Source organism: Oreochromis aureus, linkage group 11, assembly GCF_013358895.1.
Source record: "Oreochromis aureus strain Israel breed Guangdong linkage group 11, ZZ_aureus, whole genome shotgun sequence".
Classification (NCBI taxonomy): Eukaryota; Metazoa; Chordata; class Actinopteri; order Cichliformes; family Cichlidae; genus Oreochromis; species Oreochromis aureus.
The window spans coordinates 34032547-34052939 of NC_052952.1; the positions used below are offsets into that span (position 1 = coordinate 34032547).

The 20393-nt window shown below is 39.1% G+C and overlaps 1 protein-coding gene across 1 annotated transcript; it reads left to right on the forward strand.

Moving 5' to 3' along the window:
- Window positions 1-272: 272 nt before the first annotated feature.
- On the forward strand, window positions 273-19238 carry phf1 (PHD finger protein 1). Its single transcript, XM_031733667.2, has 15 exons — window positions 273-1210; window positions 1813-1891; window positions 2042-2123; window positions 2799-2885; window positions 4144-4238; window positions 4764-4912; window positions 5378-5473; window positions 8077-8145; window positions 8413-8536; window positions 10047-10114; window positions 10611-10742; window positions 12962-13040; window positions 15492-15607; window positions 16977-17063; window positions 18815-19238. Exons 2-15 carry the CDS (start codon window positions 1814-1816, stop codon window positions 19236-19238), a joined length of 1686 nt encoding a protein of 561 aa, XP_031589527.2. The 5' UTR covers window positions 273-1210; window position 1813.
- The last annotated feature ends 1155 nt before the right edge of the window (window positions 19239-20393 follow it).

Here is a 20393-nt window from a genome sequence, read left to right on the forward strand (position 1 = left end):
TGAAGCAGTTAATAGGTTTTCAGTAACCATATATACTCAACAACGTGCATGGTTCATTCAAGACTGAACTCAGTGAAGCAGCCTGCATTGGATGTATGTCTGGAACTGGTGCAATTAGAGACACTGTGCATTTGTGCATGTTTTTTATCTTTTGTGAGCCATCAGACATCGCAGCCCAGAGGAGATGACCCTCTGGATATTTGTCCCCTTTGGAGTTTATTTTTTAGATAAAATTGTAAGATCTGGTTTATATGGGAAGTAATTCTCTGTGACGTTGTGTTGCAAGTCAGTGAGCTCATACATGCTTTAAATCTTACATTGTAGTATTTTCTAAATAATGTTTAATGTTATCCCCAAACTCTTGAGTAAAACAGAAAGAACGATCACACCAAATTCAGTTCATTCCTAAAAATCAGCACTGATAAGCAACAGTTTAATCTTCCTGCTCTGCTTCTACTGCTGAAAACTTTTCCCATCGGTTTCCTAAACTTGTCCGGTCCCTTCTTGTTCGAAACCAATTAATGAGGCGGCTAAACTCACTAATTGGCTACTTAATTGGCCCCTGTCACCGGGCGCGCTGCTTCCGCTGGCTTTTAGCGCACCGCCGCCCTCCTTTCTTTTCTCAGAAATCACAATCCCACCTTGTCACAGCGATTTAGGGTCAATCTCTCACACAGGAAGGTGCTCTCGCAGAGGACCCCCCCGCCACCTCTGGATCCCCCTCTATCAGTATCTCCCTCCCACTCTATCTCGGTGTTTTATGTCTGCGTCACAACAAGTCGGTCGAGAGCGAGAGGCAGGGATGATGGCGTCTCTGGCGGCTTGATTCCGGTGCTGCTCTGACAAACCCGCCTTAATAGCATCAGTAGGTGGTGACGGAGAGGGGGGGAGAGAGAGCAAAAGCGACGGGAACATGACGAAACGGCACCGCGGAGGACGGACAAACTAGACTGAGAGACGGACGGACAGTCAGTCCCCCCCCTCCTCCTCCTCCTCTCCCTCCTCCTCGCTGACGGCTTGACTGACACACACAGGCGCTTGGCACAGACAGGGACATACATGCACATCATCCACTTTTTGCAAACACGCAGGCTGCGCATCCGAGCTGGCAGTAATTGGGCAGCGGAGACCCACAGCAGATGAGGGCATTTCATGTCCAGCCTGTCCAGGAATCACTGTGACCCCGACGGAAAGGAGTTCGACTTGACAGGTACCCTTCACCGGCCAGCTTTCAGTGAAATTTGCCTGATTTCCCTCTGATTCACAAAAGGCTACATACACTGTAATGCATCCTGCGTCTGTCTTGACTTGAGTGCATGCACTGGAACAAATGCTCAATGTGCAGAGATAATGCCTGCAGAGTCATTTGATGCATCTATTCAAGTTTTTAAGATGTTGGGAGAGGGGAAGACAACAGCAAAGTGCAGGGAAGATGTTTCAAGTAGCTGCACTGTGATCTTTGCTCATTCAGTCAAACTGTATTGCAGTAGTCATCATGCAGTGTTTTTTTTTCTGTGTGTGTATGTGTGTTTGATGTGTGCAGTAATCATTTGTCTTGCTCTCTGGTTGTGTACTCACTCTCATCTTTCACTGTGGTGGATACAGGCTGTCGCTATGCTCTAGTCTAAAAGGAGGAGGATGGAGGGGGGATTTTAACCCCTTTGCACTGAAGCCCGCCTGTCTCAGAAGCAGTCGAAATGCCGGGGCCATAAACCCCTCTGTCAGCAATGGCAGCAAAGTATTCAGCGAATAAATCGGATTTCCATTTCACATGAGCCCTGCTCTCTCTCCCCTCTCTGTCTCTTTCCTCAGGATGGGGGGAGTAAGTGAAGGAGATGATGTGTTGGCTCGATGGAGTGATGGACTACTGTACCTCGGCAATGTGAAAAGAGTAAGTGCATGTATGAGTGTGTATGCGTGTGTGACAGAGAGACCTTTGAGTGTGTGTATGCAACATGTGCGTGAGTGTGTTTGGCTGGATTTGAAAAGACTTCCATTTAGTTTTGTCAATCATTCCGCTCACCTGCTATCTCCTTCTCAGGTAGATGGAGTCAAGCAGTGTTGTCTGGTGAGATTTGAGGACAACTCTGAGTTCTGGGTACTGAGAAAGGACATTCACTCGTGTAAGAAAAACTCTTTTTTTCCCTCCCCCCCTCCCGCTCCCTTCGGCAAGAAGAGTAAGTAGCTTCCTGTTGAAAGAACTTTGTACTTGTTGGGTTAAAAATGCATCTAGCTTGAGCTTTTGAACACAGAGATGCTCGGATGAACTCGCAGTAAAGGTGTTTGCTTCCACTCTCAGATTTTGCTGAAGGAGTTGAATGAATGCTCGTCTGATTTGTTCCTCTTGTGAGCTTAAAAGTTCAAATCTTGTGCCTTTTCTCTCAAGATCTCTCAACTGTTGTCAAAGAAAAATGCAGAAGAGAAATTTCAGTCACGTTCGAGGTTATGATACCGAGTGCTCTGAGTATTCTGACAGGGGGCATGTTGAGATGTAAATGGTATATTACAGTCTATTTAAGAGTTTATTAGACTCCGCAGGGAGCTAGCACCCCGCACTCTACCTAACATCAAGAGAAAGGGGAAGTTGGACACTTGTTAGGACCGGGCTGGATATCCGCTCATCAAATGAAGTGAAATCTGAAAGGGTGCAGGAGACACTGAAATCAATGAGGTGGCAAGGATGTGAATCAATATACATAAATTAATGCTGTTGACTGCTTTCTCTCTCTCTGTCTTCCTCTCTCACATTTACTTCCTCCCCTCCCCTGCTATTCTCTGTCTTTTTCTGTTTGCCTCAGTTGCTGCTGGAGTGGAAGAAGTTTGCTGTATTTGTGACGCTCCGCCTCTTAAAGAACCCCTCATAAATTGTCTTAAATGTCGCCACGGTAAGGGAGCACACCTCATCACACGCTGTCAAATGGTGGTGCTCCACCAGTTCCTGCACTGACCTTGAACATTTGACACATTATGGTAAATAAAAGTGCCACACTTAAAAAGAAAACCACATATCAGAAATGAATAATACTGTCGCTGGCATCTGCATCCGAACCGGAAACAAAGCGAGAAAAAAAAAACTTTAGAGCCTTCTCTGGGGCATTTTGCTGATTTAAATATCCCTTCCAGACATGTTTTAAGAACTGGAAATACTAATTTGCAGAATAATAATTTGCAGCTAATTTGATAATTGCATAGTTAAGAAATCCTAAAATAACATCTTCTTTTTCTGTCTTGCTGAAAAATGCATGCAGTAAGATTTTTAAAGGTTTAACTGCAGGATACAAGATGTGCAATACTCTAAATGAAATTTTGTGTATATACAGTGACAGCTTCATGTGTCTTCATCACACTTCTTTATGTTGAATACACCGCATTGAGTTTTGTCTCTCTCTAACTAATGACTATATATGGGAACTTGTAGGTAGCATAGAAACCTTCCGGGAATTGTCAGGAATTCACACACAGTTGGGAATTTTGCTAGTTTTTACAAACCTTAAAATCTTGGCAGTCGATCCCCCAGCCCCAGGATAAAGGGGAGTCTTTCTCGTGTAAATGCTGTGAGTTTTATGAATGCAAATCAGGATATTACAGAGGTAGGGATTAGTCCCATGCCTATATATTTTAAAAGGTACAAAGTGATGGACCATGATTGGCTTTCAGAAAGGTTAATCATGCTCATATGTGGCTGTCTTAAAGTGTTATTTTCAGTTAGCACTGAGAAATTTTCCCACTTCATAAGATTTCGGAAAGTAGCAGGCTAGTGTTGACCTCTACACATGCATATTCTGCACAGTGAAGGTCATGCATTTTAGTGTTTTACTCCATTTGGACTTTGAAGCTACGATATACTGAAGTGCAAGTGGGAGGAAGTTTTAAAAATGTCACAGCAATGACAGCAAATCTTAGCATCATGTCTTCACAGCTCTGTCATGCATACAAGGTTTCTGACAGTTTGTTTTTGAGGAAAAAGCAGACAAACATATTCACTACGTTTCTCTCTCTAAATGCAAATAGTGTAAGTGAAATGTTTTGCATGCAGCTGAAACAAACTGGCACTAAACATGGAGCTGCTCTGTCATTATTGTCACTCCGGCTGTGTGTCTTGTAAACACGAATTAAACGCTCTGCCTCCTCCTCCCATTACAGGTTATCATCTGGAGTGTCACACGCCAACCATCGAACCGGAAGCTGACAGCGATTCGTGGATATGTCGGCAATGTGTCTTTGCAGTCGCAACCAAGGTCAGACGGCTAATCTCTACGTTTCACATGCTGGGGGGAAAAACATTCAGTGTGTAATATAGGAGAAATCCAGTCAAATATATCAAGCTGTGCTGCGGCTACCCTGTTGTGTGTGGCAGGTAATGGGTTTATTCGAGGTAAAAGCACACTAATTCTCTCAGTATTGACTTGAGTATTAGATGTTCTACATTATGTCAGAGAAATCATGAACAATCAATAGTTATGAAGCTGAAAAACTACACTGGAGTTGAGAAAAGTACATTTAAAGTCAATCAATCACATGTGCTCCAGTTCTGTAGATATGAGATGAGAAGGCACTCGCTTAATTGTCAATCGGTCAATGTCCATATCTCATTGTCCAGACTTCCGCTTCCTCGGACACTATCTCTCACAGCTGACCTACAATAAAATGAAACGAATTGCCTTCTCCCCATCGCATGTGATCCGTCTCCCTCGCTGCTCTGACATGACAGTGATTTCAGAGGTCGCCAACCAATCAGTTCTGTCCTCAAATTGTATTCACAGAGAGGGGGGGCCCTCAAACGGGGGCGCTTTGCCCGGCTCATGCAGTTTATGAAACTTCGGCTCCCCTATCAGCTGTCATCCCTGGACTGGGACCCACAGCACCTGACCAATCAGCAGCAGTGTTACTGCTACTGTGCTGGACCTGGAGAGTGAGTGACACTGCAGAGGCCAGTTTTAAGTTTGACTGTATACTTTGTGTGTGCTCCTAAACTTTTTTCATTCCCCCACAAAGCTTGAACTCAAATATCTCAAAGGCGTATTGTGGGTTATTTATAAAGTGCACGCAGTGCATATGACGTGTCTCAGTCAGTTGAAACTGGCTTTCTTTGAGTGAAATTCTATGTATCAAAGATCAAGTCAGATATGCAATCAATAAAATAAAAGTACTCCAAGCTATCTTTTAAATGCACTCTCTGTGTTTGGCTAGCTCCTATGTAGAATGTAGATTAAAGCAAACGCCCAACTGTGAGTCGTGGGACCACAAGACACGTCTTATGAAATGCTGCAGCCGTCATTCGGGAGCCATCGCTCAATTACGCTGCTGGACAAATTCATTCATTCATATGTGTGTTTAAAGTCTCTCTTGCTGTTTCTTTCTTGTTACTGGGTTGCAGGTGGAACCTGAAGATGTTACAGTGTGGCAGCTGTGGTCAGTGGTTCCACGAGGCCTGCACGCAGTGTCTAACCAAGCCTTTGCTGTATGGGGACAGGTACATTACAGGGTATCACTGCAAAAAGCTGACAGTATACTCATACTGATGTTGAAATTTTATACAGCTAACGCATGACAGTATAATGTATTTGTTTATGTGCACTTTTTAAAACTTTCCCTGGCAGGGTTAGAACTTACTTGTTAGATTTTGTTGGACGTTTGAAGCAGATGTTGATACTTGAGGGTAAAGGTACATCAATTCTGATAATTATATGATTGCAAAAACCTTTTGGGTTGCTTGATAATAACAGTAAAGCAATGATGGACATTTTAACAAATAAAAAAAGACAAAATCAACATAAATAACAACTCAATTAAGAACTCAATCAAAATATTTGAAACTTAAATTAACGATAAGGATATAAATTAAGAAAAACAAAGCAAGACGTTTTTAATCCTCTTTGTCTTTGCTTATCTGCTAATAAACAGTCAACATCAATATTAAGGCGGTGTATTAGTCAGGATCTATAATTGGATCGCTTCTCATGTGGCGTAAGTCTGTAATTTCAAGCATAGCTTAGTTTACATTGTTTTTTCATTATTACTGCTCACCAAATATTATTTACTTTTAGATCCAGTATCTTTAGCGATGGAATTACCCTGCACAGAAAGTACCTGTGTTCTGCTCGGCATACATTTGCTATGGTTGATTATTTCATTGTTGTTAAATGACACACATGTAGCACAGCTTCTCAGTGGTTAAAAACGCAATGTCAAATATTCCATATGCTTTATATTTACTTATAAATACACAAATAGAGAAAAAAACTGCACATTTACAAAGCTGGAAGCAAACAGTAAAATTTTATTTTAAACAGATTCATAACAAACTGTGAATCCACTATCAATTTTATTAATTAGCTGATTGTCTCAGTTTATTTGAGATAAGCAGATAAACAGAGTCTATTTAAGGTAAACAGATAAAGTTGTCCACATGACAGCTTCACTCATCAGAGAAGTGCCTTAATTAGCTTAAGACTAAATTATTAGTGTGCCTGTTAATGTACTCAGTGACTCGCTCTACAAGGACAACAGCTCATTACATACTGAGAGCAAAGGGACGGTGACAGACACTAAGCGGGCATATCACCTCACAGCTATTAGTTCAGATGTGATGCTGGGTGGATATGCAAGCTGCTGATCACTGTGCGGTTTCATAGGCTGCATCCCATGCGTGTAATAAAATGTGTCCATCCATTAAGTTATTATTGTCATTAACCATCTGTGCTAGCCAACTGGGTTTCACACCCTTCCTGACACTGTGTTACCGCCGAACCTGTCTGAAGAGGAGAGGGAAAAAAGGAGGGATTAGATTTAGATTGACAGCCGGGGAGAGTGAGGCCGGATTGGTACAACATCTGCTGAGCAGCTGATGGAGGAAGAGTGAAGACTGAGCTCACAGTTGGAATAGTAAGCATGCACTGCTGTCATACCATGTCTGCGCTTCATCTTACCCAGTGACCTTCATGCATATAGAAGGACAGATGCACACAGTGTTGTTGTTGTGTGAGTTCAGTTTCAGGGTCACTCGGGGCAGAATGTTATTATAGTGGGGAAAAAAATACACCTGTCCCTTTATTTCCAGTTCTGCTTGATTTATATGATAAAATGTCTGGCGAAGACATCTATAGATAGCAAGGAAAGCAAAAATGTGGAAAAACTGAGGATTTTAGTCCTAGATTGGTGAGAGGACACAAATGTAGTAGCAAAAGACGGGCAAAATATTCAAGAAAAAGCAAGTCATTGGCTCCAAAAAAAAGGTGTGAGGAATCGAGACAGACAGTTTGACAGCGGACAAGGAGAAGGCAGAAATATATATCCACACTCAGCAGGGACTAGAAATGAGACACAGGTGTGTAAAACTAAAAGGGAAAGGGCAGATAATCACCAAGGAGGGAGGGGGATAAGAGTAGAAAGTAAAAACCAAAACCAAAAAGCCACATAATGAAGCAAATCTTCAAAGTAAAGCAGGAACTAAAGATAAATAACTAGTGCTGAAACCTGAAAATGAAACATAAAGAACAGTGACAGAGGATCACAGAAGGCAGGGGATCATGACCTTTGTTACATGACCCAAAATGAAAAAATAAAAGCCCCAAACATATGAATCACTTGAAGGTATTAATAAGAGCTCAACAAGAAGTCACATAGTTCCCTGGAAAATATATATTTAGATACAAAAAGAAATATTGATTCTGCAAATAATAAACAAAGGGTGAGCTATTTGGTAAAAAAAAAAAAAAAAGAAAAGAAAGAAAGATGCTTACTCCTGTATACCTCTTGACAGAGCTGAAAATTCCCTTCCCTTTTAAAAAAAAATCATGAAGATGTTCTGCAAACGCCCAGTTTTACACCTTTTTCATCATTCAACAGTCCTAATGTGTCCCTATGATCCAAAACATAATCACTTATGTGTTGGGCGAAGCCCCACCTCTCTGTAATCGTAGCCTGTTGAGGAATCTTGGTTAAAAAAAAAGTTACATGACCTCCGTGCCATAGGTAACTATTACACAAACAAACTCATCAAGAGTAAGAGAAATGGGTTTCTTAGGAATAAACTGAGATGCTCGTCTGAATTTTTGTTTTCTTCTTCTGTTTTAGGTTTTATCAGTTCCAGTGCTCTGTTTGTACAAAGGGACCAGAGACGATCCAAAGACTCCCCATGACTTGGTGATTTTGACATTTTGACTGTAACATATTTACTGACATGTTTACAGCAAATGAATATGAACAGAAATAGAAAATACATTTTGAAGAATTAAGCAGATTCCACCCATTTTTGGTAATCACGGCTACTTCACACACAAATTAATATAAATTGTGTCAATTGAAAAGAATATTCATCAAATGACACTAAATATAGATTGTTTATGTCCGTGCTGTTTTTGCATTTTACCTGTGTCTTGTGTAACGGACTCTTACTTTTTTGAAATGCAGGGTGGATTTGGCTCATTTAGTACTCTACCATCTCTCGCTGTGCTGCAAGAGGAAATACTTTGATTTTGACCATGAAATCCTGTCCTTCACCAATGAGAATTGGGACTCGTTGCTGCTAGGCGCGGTATTGATATTTCCCTGTTTCAGGACCATGATGAAATGATGTGAAATGCTGCCAGGCTTTTTTTTTCTTACATTTGAGACTTAAAGCCTATTAACCAGCATTAAAGTAAAATTAAAGTTAAAAATGTATGACCTCTATGTAAGCTTAAAGGAGAACACCAAGTTAAAAATTCAGTGTTGATCTAGGACAGCGGTTAGTGACCTTACTTGGCCAATAGACCCCCACAGCCCTATCAGATTAACTGAACTCTCCTCCACAGCCGCCAAGTGACAATTATTACTGTTTTGAATGGTTTAGCCACTGCCTTAAGCTAAAGCGTTCCGTAGTTCATATGCAGTACTTTGCAATTTAACCATTTTAAAGGCCCACTGAATATTTTCAGCTAACTATTTCAACAGTTAATACATTGCTTTTAAGAAATGAAGCAAACAAACGGTTTACTCAAAAGTTTTTGTAGGTTTGTTTTTAGTACAGTACTGCTCTCGTAAATTTGTATCTAAATGTCTTCTTATACTGTATTTCACATGTGGATCCATCTCTGTTTGTCATAATTTCCTTTGTCTTTGTGCACCAATTGTGGATTTTTCAAACATTTTCATTCATTCTTGCAACATGTGTCTAGCAAGAATCAGTTTAATTTGACAAATAAACTTCTATTGTCATTGGTTAATTTTATAATATTTCCCAGTATTTCACTCACAGACTGATATATTGGCACTTGGCTACTTTTAGCTATTCATTTGAATGTTACAGTGTTTCAGCTCGCTATCTCAGTTCTTTATCTTTTGTTTTAGATGCATATTTCAACCATTTTCCAACAGGTTATCCAGTCCTTTTAGATTACTATTCTTCATCCAGAATATAAACGTATGTTGTATTTTAGTTGTTTACTCAAAGACAACTTTTACATTTATCCCGTATTTCTAGCTCAGTAATTACTGATATTTGACATTATTATTTAAAATTATTTGCTAGATGCTGATATTTGGCCAGTATGTCCATTTTTAGGTATCAAGTTCAACTATTCTACAGTATTTTATCTGTTTGTAACTGCTTACTACAACAACATATTTGCCTACAGGGGAATTTAAGATCACAGCCCCTACAATTTATCACATTTAGATGGGCTAAATCATTATTATATGTTCATTTATCCTACTGGGAGACAGATATCCCTCATAAGGAATCACTCATCTCTTATTAACATTTGTGCTAAAGCACAAAGTCATAGCACCATGTAAAAAGTCTCTAGTTTCCCCCCAGAGAATAAACAGGAAGGTAAAGTTTCCTGTCTCTGTGTCTGAGGTTTTGGGTTCTCCTTTAAGTTGTTCTTAGCATTAAATTTGATGTGTACAACAGGGATTTTTAGCCATATAGCCAAAGTAGTTAACAACATTATTGCTGTCAGAAACTGTAAAAGAAATTTATTGTATGCATTAGAGGTTTTCTGTCTGGTGGTCACCCACTGTGTAAACACAGCTTTGATTTTTCATTCCTGTCTGTCCTCCAGCTCTCTGACACGCCAAGGCAAGACCGCTGTCACAATCTCCTCAACGCTCTGAACTCCCACAAGGACAGGTAAGTCATTGCATATGATGAGAAGAATAAACACCAACCACACATGACTGGAGTGATGAGTAGCACTTTATGAATACAAGAGTTTTCTTAGTGCACTGAAGGTAGTGGCATTGGACATGCAGGTTCAAACTGGCGAGGTGTATTGCATACAGAGCAAGTGAACTGTGGCTGCCAGTTAGACCAGATTAAAAGTACGACTTTTTGATACTTGTGTGGTCTAGCTGGACAGGAATGGTTGGTATTAATTATTTAAAAACAGTCTAGAAGTTAATATGAGCAACTTTGAATATTTGAAAAAACAGAGTCTGCTCTAATTATGTACAAGTTAATTATGCAGTCACTACCTTTGAAATACTCCTGAGTCTAAGAGAATATGTACATTGTGTTACACAACTTAAAGCTTAATGTTGACATCAAAGAGGGCTGCTAGAAACACACACACACACACACATATAAGGTGATGATACAGTTTAAGAACCAGCTCCGTGTTTTCCAGGTTTGTCTCCGGAAAGGAGATCAAGAAGAAAAAGTGTCTTTTTGGGCTTCAGGTTCGAGCCCCTCCACCGCTGACGTCCGATTCGTCACCGCTCATCACCGACCCACCTATCAACATCACGCACCGGAGAAGGTCAGAGTAAGGACACTGTCTCTCATTTTTGGCTCTTATCTCAGTAAGAGCTGTGAGATTCCCACAGGGCATATAGTCATTATGCATGAACAATTAACTTAGGAATCAAAAGACTGCAATTTTCATATACCAGCACAAGTATCAGTGTCTCAATATTTTCCTAAAAGAGCAGAAAGCTCCCCTGCGTGCTTTCGTGTGATTATCTACCCAAGTGTGTGTGCACATGCGTATGCACGTGTCCTGTAGATTTCATAGACATCATAAATCATTTTTAGTACTTAGCTGGTGCGTATTGAGACTGAATTACAATGGAATCATTTGCAGAGTGGAGCAGTCTTGAAGGGAGGATTTTCATTTCACAAAACCATCGTATGATTTATGAAACACAAATTTAAAATTTATCCGAACAGAATCCAGATATGTATATTAGAGATGTAACACGCATTGTCTTTACTTACCTAAATTTCTACAAATTCCCTCTGCTCAGACAGCAGGTCTGTTGGTTCAACTAGAGTTTTGTCAGTTTTCTATAAATGAGCAGACAGCTACATCAGAGGCATTAAGTAGTGCGTCCCTTTTAAGAGATATCGTTTGTTCAAGTTTATTTTCATCTTATAAGGGAGCCAGCAGTAAAGAAAGCAGATATTAAAGGATACTGACGGACATTTGAGACATCTGAATGGACATTGTTCTCAGTATTAGGTTTAAAGTACTTAAGAAAGACATCAGTTGGTTATTTTGTTAAAGCAACATAGGATATGATTGCTTAGTAGCACTAAGCTGAGGAGGCATGTAAAGGCTGATATATAAGTTGTTTTAAATCTGATTTTGAGGAAAGAATGTTCTATGAATAGCTCTATATTTTATGTATCTATACCTTGTTCTTATGTATTTGAATGAATAATCTGCAAGCATTTTAGCTTTAAGCAATTTAGCTTTTTTAATCGTTAACATGATCTGAACTGACTGAACAGGAAGTCTTGTTCGAGATATCTGCTGGGTACGTCAGGACATTCAAAGATCTGTCTTCAGATTTGTCTCCCAATCAGCTCAATATTGAAGGGTAATATTTATTAAACCATCTGGATCTTATAAGTGAAGTTGTGCTGCTGATTGACTGGAGGAGACCATCTGAGCTTCCTTGAACACTGAGCAAATGCTTTTGCTAACATACATTTCATTTAGATATTCATGCACCTCAGGGGACGATATCTAAACATTTACTGGATCGTGTGAGCTGTGGTCTAACAGCACCATTCATATCAGATATATAAGAATTTCTATTGTCTTCAGTAAAAATTATAATGATTTGTGATCATGACTTCTATTTGTTGCGTGTATTTTTCTTATACATAATTCATATAATTGTGTTGCATGAGAAAAATACAAAACTGGCCACTTTCACGAGTTAATCAGAGTACAGAACATAAAGCTCTTATGAGATAAAAAAAACACATCAATATTTACTCTAATTCTTTTTTATATGTACCCTTTCTTTTGTGACCCAGACTGAATTGAGCTCTAAAACTAATGTCATGGTTTTCTTTAAATTGGCTTTGGTGAAATTGTCATCTTTTTTTGCAAAGTACTGCAAACAGATTCTTATTGAATTTCAGCTTGCACACCAGAAATATTAAAGTTATATGTGCAGATTGTAATGTTATTTCTCCCCAGAATATAAACCTTTTTATATTAACACTTCATAAGATATCCTCTAAGATATCCTCCTTACAACAGAACGTCAGCTTTATACTCTCTTATAATCCACTGACCAGACTGTCGTGCTATTTGCTAAAAAAAAACAAAACAACATCCTACGAGAAGGATAAATCTCTTCATTTAATGACTATTCGCTCTTTTCTTTATCATTGCCTTTAAGACAAAAGACACATTTCAATTCCTGAGACTGGTAAAGCTCTAATTATAGTATAATGACAAGTATATGCTGGCCAGTCATGCAAGCATGCAGTGGAGATTTCATCCTTTGGGAGACGCTTTTGCAGTTTTAGCTTTTGCAGCTTTTATAAACAAGGTCAGTTTTAAGCACAGAGGAAATATAGAAGAAACAGATTGCCAGACAAATGATGTTTAGGCTGGTCTGTATTAACAATCATCTCACTGCTGTGCTCTTCTGTATCACACTGCAGTGTTGCACACAGGGACTCTGTGTCTGTGTGTATCCTTGTATACTTATTTATGTGTTTTTTTGCTCACTTCAGCCCATTGTCGCTACCCTGCCAGAGGAGAGTGGGGGGGCCAGAGTCACGTAAATCAAAGCGTCGCATCATGGAGACACAGGTCAGTGCCTCTGTCTTCAACTCAGGGGAAGGGGGGAGGAGGTCTGGGGCACAAAACCTCTCTGGTATTTTTTCCTTTTTTTCCATTTTTTTTTCATGCATCCAGGTAAACAGCTCTCTGCGATCCAAATAACCTGTCAGTCAGAAACTGTGATGAAGGTTCATTTCGCAGTCGAGATCAGTCTGTGTCTTTTTACACCCAGTGCAGCTCAGTGCCTCATATTTTTCTTCTCCCTTTCGCTGTATGTTGAAAGCCTGCTGATGCTTTATAGTCTGCTGTTCGCATAAAGGCTAGCACGTGAGAGATGAAGTGTAGTGTATTTGGCTCAGTTAAAATGTATAATTCAAATCCAATCTTGGCTGCTCATGTATTTCATCAACACCTGCAGTTCAGCGCCACATTTATCTTGATCATCAAATCCAATTCCCAGCGGACTGCACTGAAACAAGGAACATCACATGTGGTGGTTACTATTTTTACACGGCATTCTTACAGTGCTCATTGTACTTTGTCCTCCTACACATCAGTCTGATCCATGTATGTGCACATACAGTAATCCTGGAACAATACGCTCTGCAGAGCACTCGTTTCCACTCTGGCACATCCAGGCCCCATTGTGCCCCGTTTGATTGATGCTAATCTCCGTCCGTCTTGGAGGAGCTGCTTCCTTGTACTGTGGAAAGTGAGATGGGAAGGAATGCTGATATGCGTATCCTGGGATCACTTCCAAGTGCACTTTGCAGTCAATTACAGTTTGGCCAGGTGGCGCTGGCACCTTGACAGTCCAGCACTGACAGAGCACATCCATTTAAAGGCACAGATGTCGACTAAGGCCACTGAATAATAATCCCATCCTAATAGTAATGCTAGAGAAGGGAATGATAATGGGCTCACTCTGGTGCTATATGTCACAGTCCAGTGATGAGAAATCTTTAGGTGGCATCCTCCGAGATGATGCCTCCAGTGATTGATGGCTCTGATGATCTTCTGATGTTTTTACTTGTCATGGGTCATGAGTCGCTGCAGAGCAGCACTATGAGATGTGCTATGGAATGATGCGTTTAAGGGAGACATCCTACTGCTGTGTCTGATGAGCCTTGATGATGTGGCATCCTGTTATTTATTTGGATTTAAAGATACAGTGATGTAAAAAAAAGTGTTTGCCCCCTTCCTGGTTTCCTATGTTTCTGTATGGTTGTCACACTTAATTGTTTCAGATCAAACCAGTTTAAATATTAGACAAAGAAAAAACAAGTATAAACAAAATGCAGTTTCTAAATGAAGGTGTTTATCATTAATTACCACAGCAAGTTTTCTAGGTCCTGAGCAGCAAAACAGCCTCCACCGCCATATTTATGCTGTGTTACTTTTACGCCATATACAGTATAATGGTACACACACCTTCCAAAAAGTTAACTTTTGTCTCAAGAGTCAACAGGATATTTTCCCAGATGTTAACACGAGCCTCTATAGTCCTTTTGGTCAGGAGTGGTTTTGGATGCCATTTTTGCCCAGTCTCTTTCTTATTGTTGAATCATGAACTCTGACCTTAACTGAGACGTGAAGCCTGCAGTTCTTTAATGTTGTTCTGGGTTCTTTTGTGACCTCCTGGATGACTCATTGCTGCGCTTCTGGGGTAATTTTGGTAGGTCGGTCATTCCTGGGAAGCTTCACCACTGTTCCAAGTTTTTTTGTGTGTATAATGGCATTTACTGTGGTTCAGTGGAGTCCCAAAGCCTTAGAAATGGCTCTGTAACCCTTCAGTCAGTGACTTCTCAGGTGTTTCTTTAGATTGTGACACGATGTGTTTCTGTTTGAGATCTTTTAGCCTGCTTCACTTTGTCACAAAGATTCTAGTTAAGTGATTTCTTGATCCAACAGGTCTGCCAGCAATCAGGCCTGAGTATGTTTAGCAAAAGTGAACTCAGCTTTCCAAAAAATGTGGTTAATTCACGATTTAACCAGACAGCCAATTACTTTTTCACACAGGACCAGGTATGTTTAGATAACCTTTCTCCTTTAATCAATAGAATTTTTAATTTACTGAGGTTATCTTTGTCTAATATTTAAATTTGATCTGAAACATTTAAGTGTGACAAACATACAAAAAAAAAAAAGGAAATCAGGTCAGGTGCAAACACTTTTTATTACGCCACTGTATATCTGCCCATTTTTGCCATCAGGCAGTGCAAAAAATGGAAATCAACCTGTTCTGTATCTGTAAGAATAACAAAAAGTCTTCAGAATGGATATCCCCCTCAGTTTTAAGATGCGTTCACTCTGGTTTTCAGTATGCTCACCTGTCTCTAGAACTATCTGTCATAAAACAGAACGTTCCCTGTGCAGAATTGACTTAATGCATGAGTGAGCACGGAGGTACGAGTGCTTCATTGACTCCTGTGATGTTGGCATCCAGACACAAGCTGATCTGTGTGTGTCTTCTGTGCCCAGGCATGTCCACCCCCAGTAGCTGCCAACCCTATTGAGCTACTGCCATGTTGCCATGGATACATGGGTGGGGCCAGCCTGTATAACTCCAGGAAGTCAGAGGAGGAGCTTAACCTGAGGTAAGAGTTGTTGTACCATTTTATTGCTCAGGTGAATCATTTATGAATAAGAGAACTTTTCTGTTGTACAGTTTTGTTCCTGCTCAGGTAAATTATTAATGGATGTAAGAAGAGTTAAAAACTCACTTCACCTGTGTAAATAGTAGTATCCATAATTATAATAATAAAAATATAATGGCTAGCAGGGGGTGACTCCTTTGGTTTCAAAAGTATGTCCATTTTTAGAGAAGAAGATGGGGAAAAACCCCACTTTGGTCCTCTTGTCTGTGACCTCAATAAACGCTGTCCTGACGACTTTTTGGACTTTTAGATTCACGTCTTATTGAATCCAAACAGTGCTCATTTTGTAAATTATTCCACCTTTTGGAGTCAAAAAGAATAACAAAGCGGGGTACAACTTAATAATTGTAACTGACATCACTTCATATTCATGTCTATTCTATGCTACCAACCAACGGTGCAGTGGTTAATGTGGCATACATTTTTAATTAATAAAAGAAGGTTTAAGTAAAATTTGAGCAATAAAGGAAGAAAGTCACCTAAAGTAATGGATTATCAGTAATGGTTAAAGGGTGAATCATTGATAACTGTAGCTTACTAAAAGTATGCGTGACAGTTAAAATTACAAGCTAATAGTATTGATAAACAAATACAATTGTTATCTAACAGTTGAAATAGAGTAGTTATGTAAAAAGTTATATTTAATTAACTGTTGGCTAACCGTACTGATTAATAGTTGAAAGCGGAGATATCGGTTTATAGTTATCAAATTGCTAGCGAAATCTTATGAATAAATGAATAAATACATTTTAAAAAATTACAAATGTAATAAAATATTGTTGTCTAACAGTATAAATAAAGTTGTTTGTTGAACATGAGGGCTAATCAAGCAAAATTAGTTGCTAAGCGTAATACTTAAGTAGCTGTTAAACTGTATAATGTCAGGATGAAATAGTAGTCTTAAAGTTATAGTTAGTTGAAAAACATAAATAAAAGTAACTGATGATTATAAAAGTGGCCAAATCCGGTTTCAAATGAGCTCAGCTGAACTCACTTGGACATGATAAGATTTTTGATGCCATCAAACATGCCTTTGAGGGTGTTGGGTCAGATGGTTGGGTCACACGGATAAAGATAAAGATTAGAAAATACACGAGGAACCCATCAAAAACCTTGCTTCCATTATATTCTTTAGGCAGCAGAAATCTCAGTGGCAGAAAAGTAAGTAACCTGAAACAAATAACTCCAAGGCTAGAAATCACAAAAGTGTTTTTTTTTTCAAAGAGCCTTTAAAATAAATTATTTTCTGCAGTTTTTAAACCCAGCTGGATGAAAATTGTGTTTCAACCTGTTTGAATCCCCTTCACAGCTCTCCTCCCAAACGGATGTATGCCCTATACCACACCACCTACAATGGGAACTCAACACTCTCCAGGAGTCTCCATCACTACAACAGGTTTTTCTCATTTATCCTCCTCCTATTTAGACAAATCTTATATAGTGGTAGTCCATGGCTCACTGCTGACTTTGTCTGGGGAAACTCTAAGATATCATACTATAATGTAGTGTATATATATATGTTTGTATGTTCCCTTTCTAGACGAGTGGACCAATCTTGAACAGCTTTGCATAAACACTGCCTGGGGGCACTGTGAGTGCCAACATATATGTGGTGTATACAAATATTTTAGACAGATCCCACAATCCTATACATTTGACAGTGGAGCACCGAGTGGCACGTTTGTTGACGTTTAGTGTGCGCACATTTTAACAGTCAGCACAAATTTTTAATCTTCCCGGTGCAGCTGAGCAGCCCATGATTATCGATCAAGTTATCAAAATAACCACTACAAGCACCGCAGGCCTGTGTTAGAAACAAAGAGAGTATAAATGAAAATCTGCTAAATGTTTTATGTAATCACAGTTAAGAGATTCATTATGAAGAAGAAGTCATTCTGATTTTTTCAAGTTAATTATAGATGATTTTCTTGACAGTTATTGTTTATTGGCCTAACACCAAAGCAAAGACTGGCACGTAGCTCAGAATTATGTAATTTATTCATATTCTGATCTAAAATTACATAAAAAACTTAAAAGGAAATAGTTCATCATTCATTATTTCAAATGTTTTAATAGTTCTGAGATAAAACACAGTTATTGTCATCTTGTATCTCTTATAATACAGGTATAAAATATTTTTAAGTTATTTAAATATTACTTAACTGTAGATTTCTTAATATAATTTTTCGTTGGGTTTTTTCAGCGCAAACCTACAGTAATTGATTATTTAATTAATTAGTTGTTAAATTTTGGCTCTTTTGGAGCAGACAGCAAGGTTATTTTACAATTTTTAAACTGACCATGAAACTCTGACGCTGCACAGAGAATCTGTAGTTAGTGCTAATATTCAATTCATGTCCATAGTTGGTATTTTATATACAAGTTAAAAAATATAGATGTTTTTCTCATAAAACCATACGAATGATCCTAATCATGATCCTGATCTGACTACTACAGATCAGGAACTAGAATAAAATATACATAACACAATAAAATCATGATGTAACTTAAAATAATATCTTTAATACAGTTATTTAAAATATCAAAAACTGACTTGGTCTTTGCCAACCATTATTTTTTTTTATAATGAATGATTTTACATCTATAATTAACTTGTATTCAGTTGGTAATAACCTTTACTGATGGGGTAAGTCTTTAGATCCTTGGCTGATACATGGTTGACTATGCAGCTTTGCAAATGGTTGCTAATTCTCTTTCTGCACAGAGTTTCGTCACAAATATATAGTAGGATAAAATAACAAAGTAATTTTTATACCCCAAATTTCAAAGGTTAACTTTGCTGTAATGTAATGTTTCTAATATTGTTTTGCATTAACACTTTCTTTTGCCTATTATTAGTACCATGACTTAGGAACAGAAAAGGGGGGATTGTGACATATTTTCACAAAATTATTATTTAAAAAACCGCAGCAAGCAAGGGTGATGAGAGCAGTGAGAGCGGCATCGATTCAAGAAAACACGAACAAAAAGTCTACCTAATATTAATATATGGGTTATTTACAAACTTCACTAATACTATAATTTAATGGGTTTTTTTCTTGGATAAAATATATGTGAAGGAGCGACTGATCTCCATCCAGATGAATCCATCCTCTTTTCCTAACTCCTCTCCTTCTCTTTTCCTAGCATGGAGGACAACTGCAGGTTACCACCAACATACTTCCCATACCCCCTCAACTCCAACAGCAACCATCACCACCACCACCTCCACCAGCACCATCACAGCCACCAGCACAATCACCAACATCAACACCAGCTGGGGCAGAAGCAGCTGGAGCCCCTCATCCTACGTGACTTACCTCCTTATCAGGCTGGCATGGGTGCAGGAGGTGGTGGAGGTGGAGGCGGAGGAGGAGGAGGTGGCGGCGGTGGTGGCGGAGGAGGAGGAGGAGGTGGTGGTGGGGCACCGGGAATGGGAGTGGGAGGTGGGGACGGAACAGTGGCCAGGAACTGGGGAGGAGGGGAGGCAGTGAGGATCCTGGCGAGACGAGTCACACCTGATGGGAAGGTGCAGTACCTGGTGGAGTGGGAGAACGTGAGTTTGTACTGAGACAAAGAGCGTAAACTCGAGACACAATGACTGTTTTGCAGTTGTCACAGAACTGCTGTGTGTAATACGTGGCAGTGTTTAAAGTACAAACAAAACAAAAAGGAAAAAAAAAATCTCTACACGTTGCAAATCCAGGTTGCTCTCATAGTATCACCTCTAATTCTACATCATTATAACCTCACTACTTGTTACTAAATGTCCCTCTTTGCTAGTGTTTCTCTGATATTTGTACTGTTAACTTTGGAATATGCCTTTGCATTTATCATCTTTTAAAATGATGAGGGAAAATGTGTAAACCTCCTGATGATTTTGTCTGTGTTTGGACCACATTAATATTTGTAATTAAAAGGCCGTGCTTAAAAAGAAATATCTGAAATTTAAACATTTAACAGTCAAAATAATAACAAATATACTTCTTTTACGTTCTGGTTCACTTTTGTGTTGAAACCTAGTTATCACAAATAAAAGAGTGGAGTTAGAGTCACTTTAGACAAAAGCAGAGAGAAACAGCTGACCTAGATCCGTCCTAAGCTCATTAATTTAAATGTTATCACTGGCATCCTTTTTTAAGGTTTTATGGCTCAGTTTTAGGAACAGTTTGTGTTGGGTGTAGCTTCAAATGTAAAGCACAAGTGCAAAAGTGACACCTGTCTCTTCTTAACTACACTTAAGTAAGATGGTAAATACCGCTTTTCTGTGGGATGCCCACAGTAAGAAAACAACAAAGCGCATTTCCTAAAATTTTGAACTATTTCTTGGCAAAAAACCTACAATACACCACTTAATTGTCCCTGCCCACTAAATTAAAATAATGTACATTACAGCTTGACTCAATGCACAAAATGACAGGAAATGTGTAAGAGAACAGGTAGAAAAAGTACTACTGTGATAATAAACAAGAATTTGATGATTTATCAGAAACAAGAATCAAATTTTGCCAAAAAGTGAAAATTGTTTTCTGCTCTGTTAACAGTTTGACCATATTATTTCAGGCAGGTCATGAGGATGAGCTCAGCCACTATTTCACACATCTATTTGATTTGGCATGTCTCATAAAATATATAAAAGGGGCATGCTATTTACACTGGTTCAAATTGCCAATAGTTGCAGTCCATCTGCAAGCTACTTTGGAACCCTCTTTCAGACCTTAGTCAG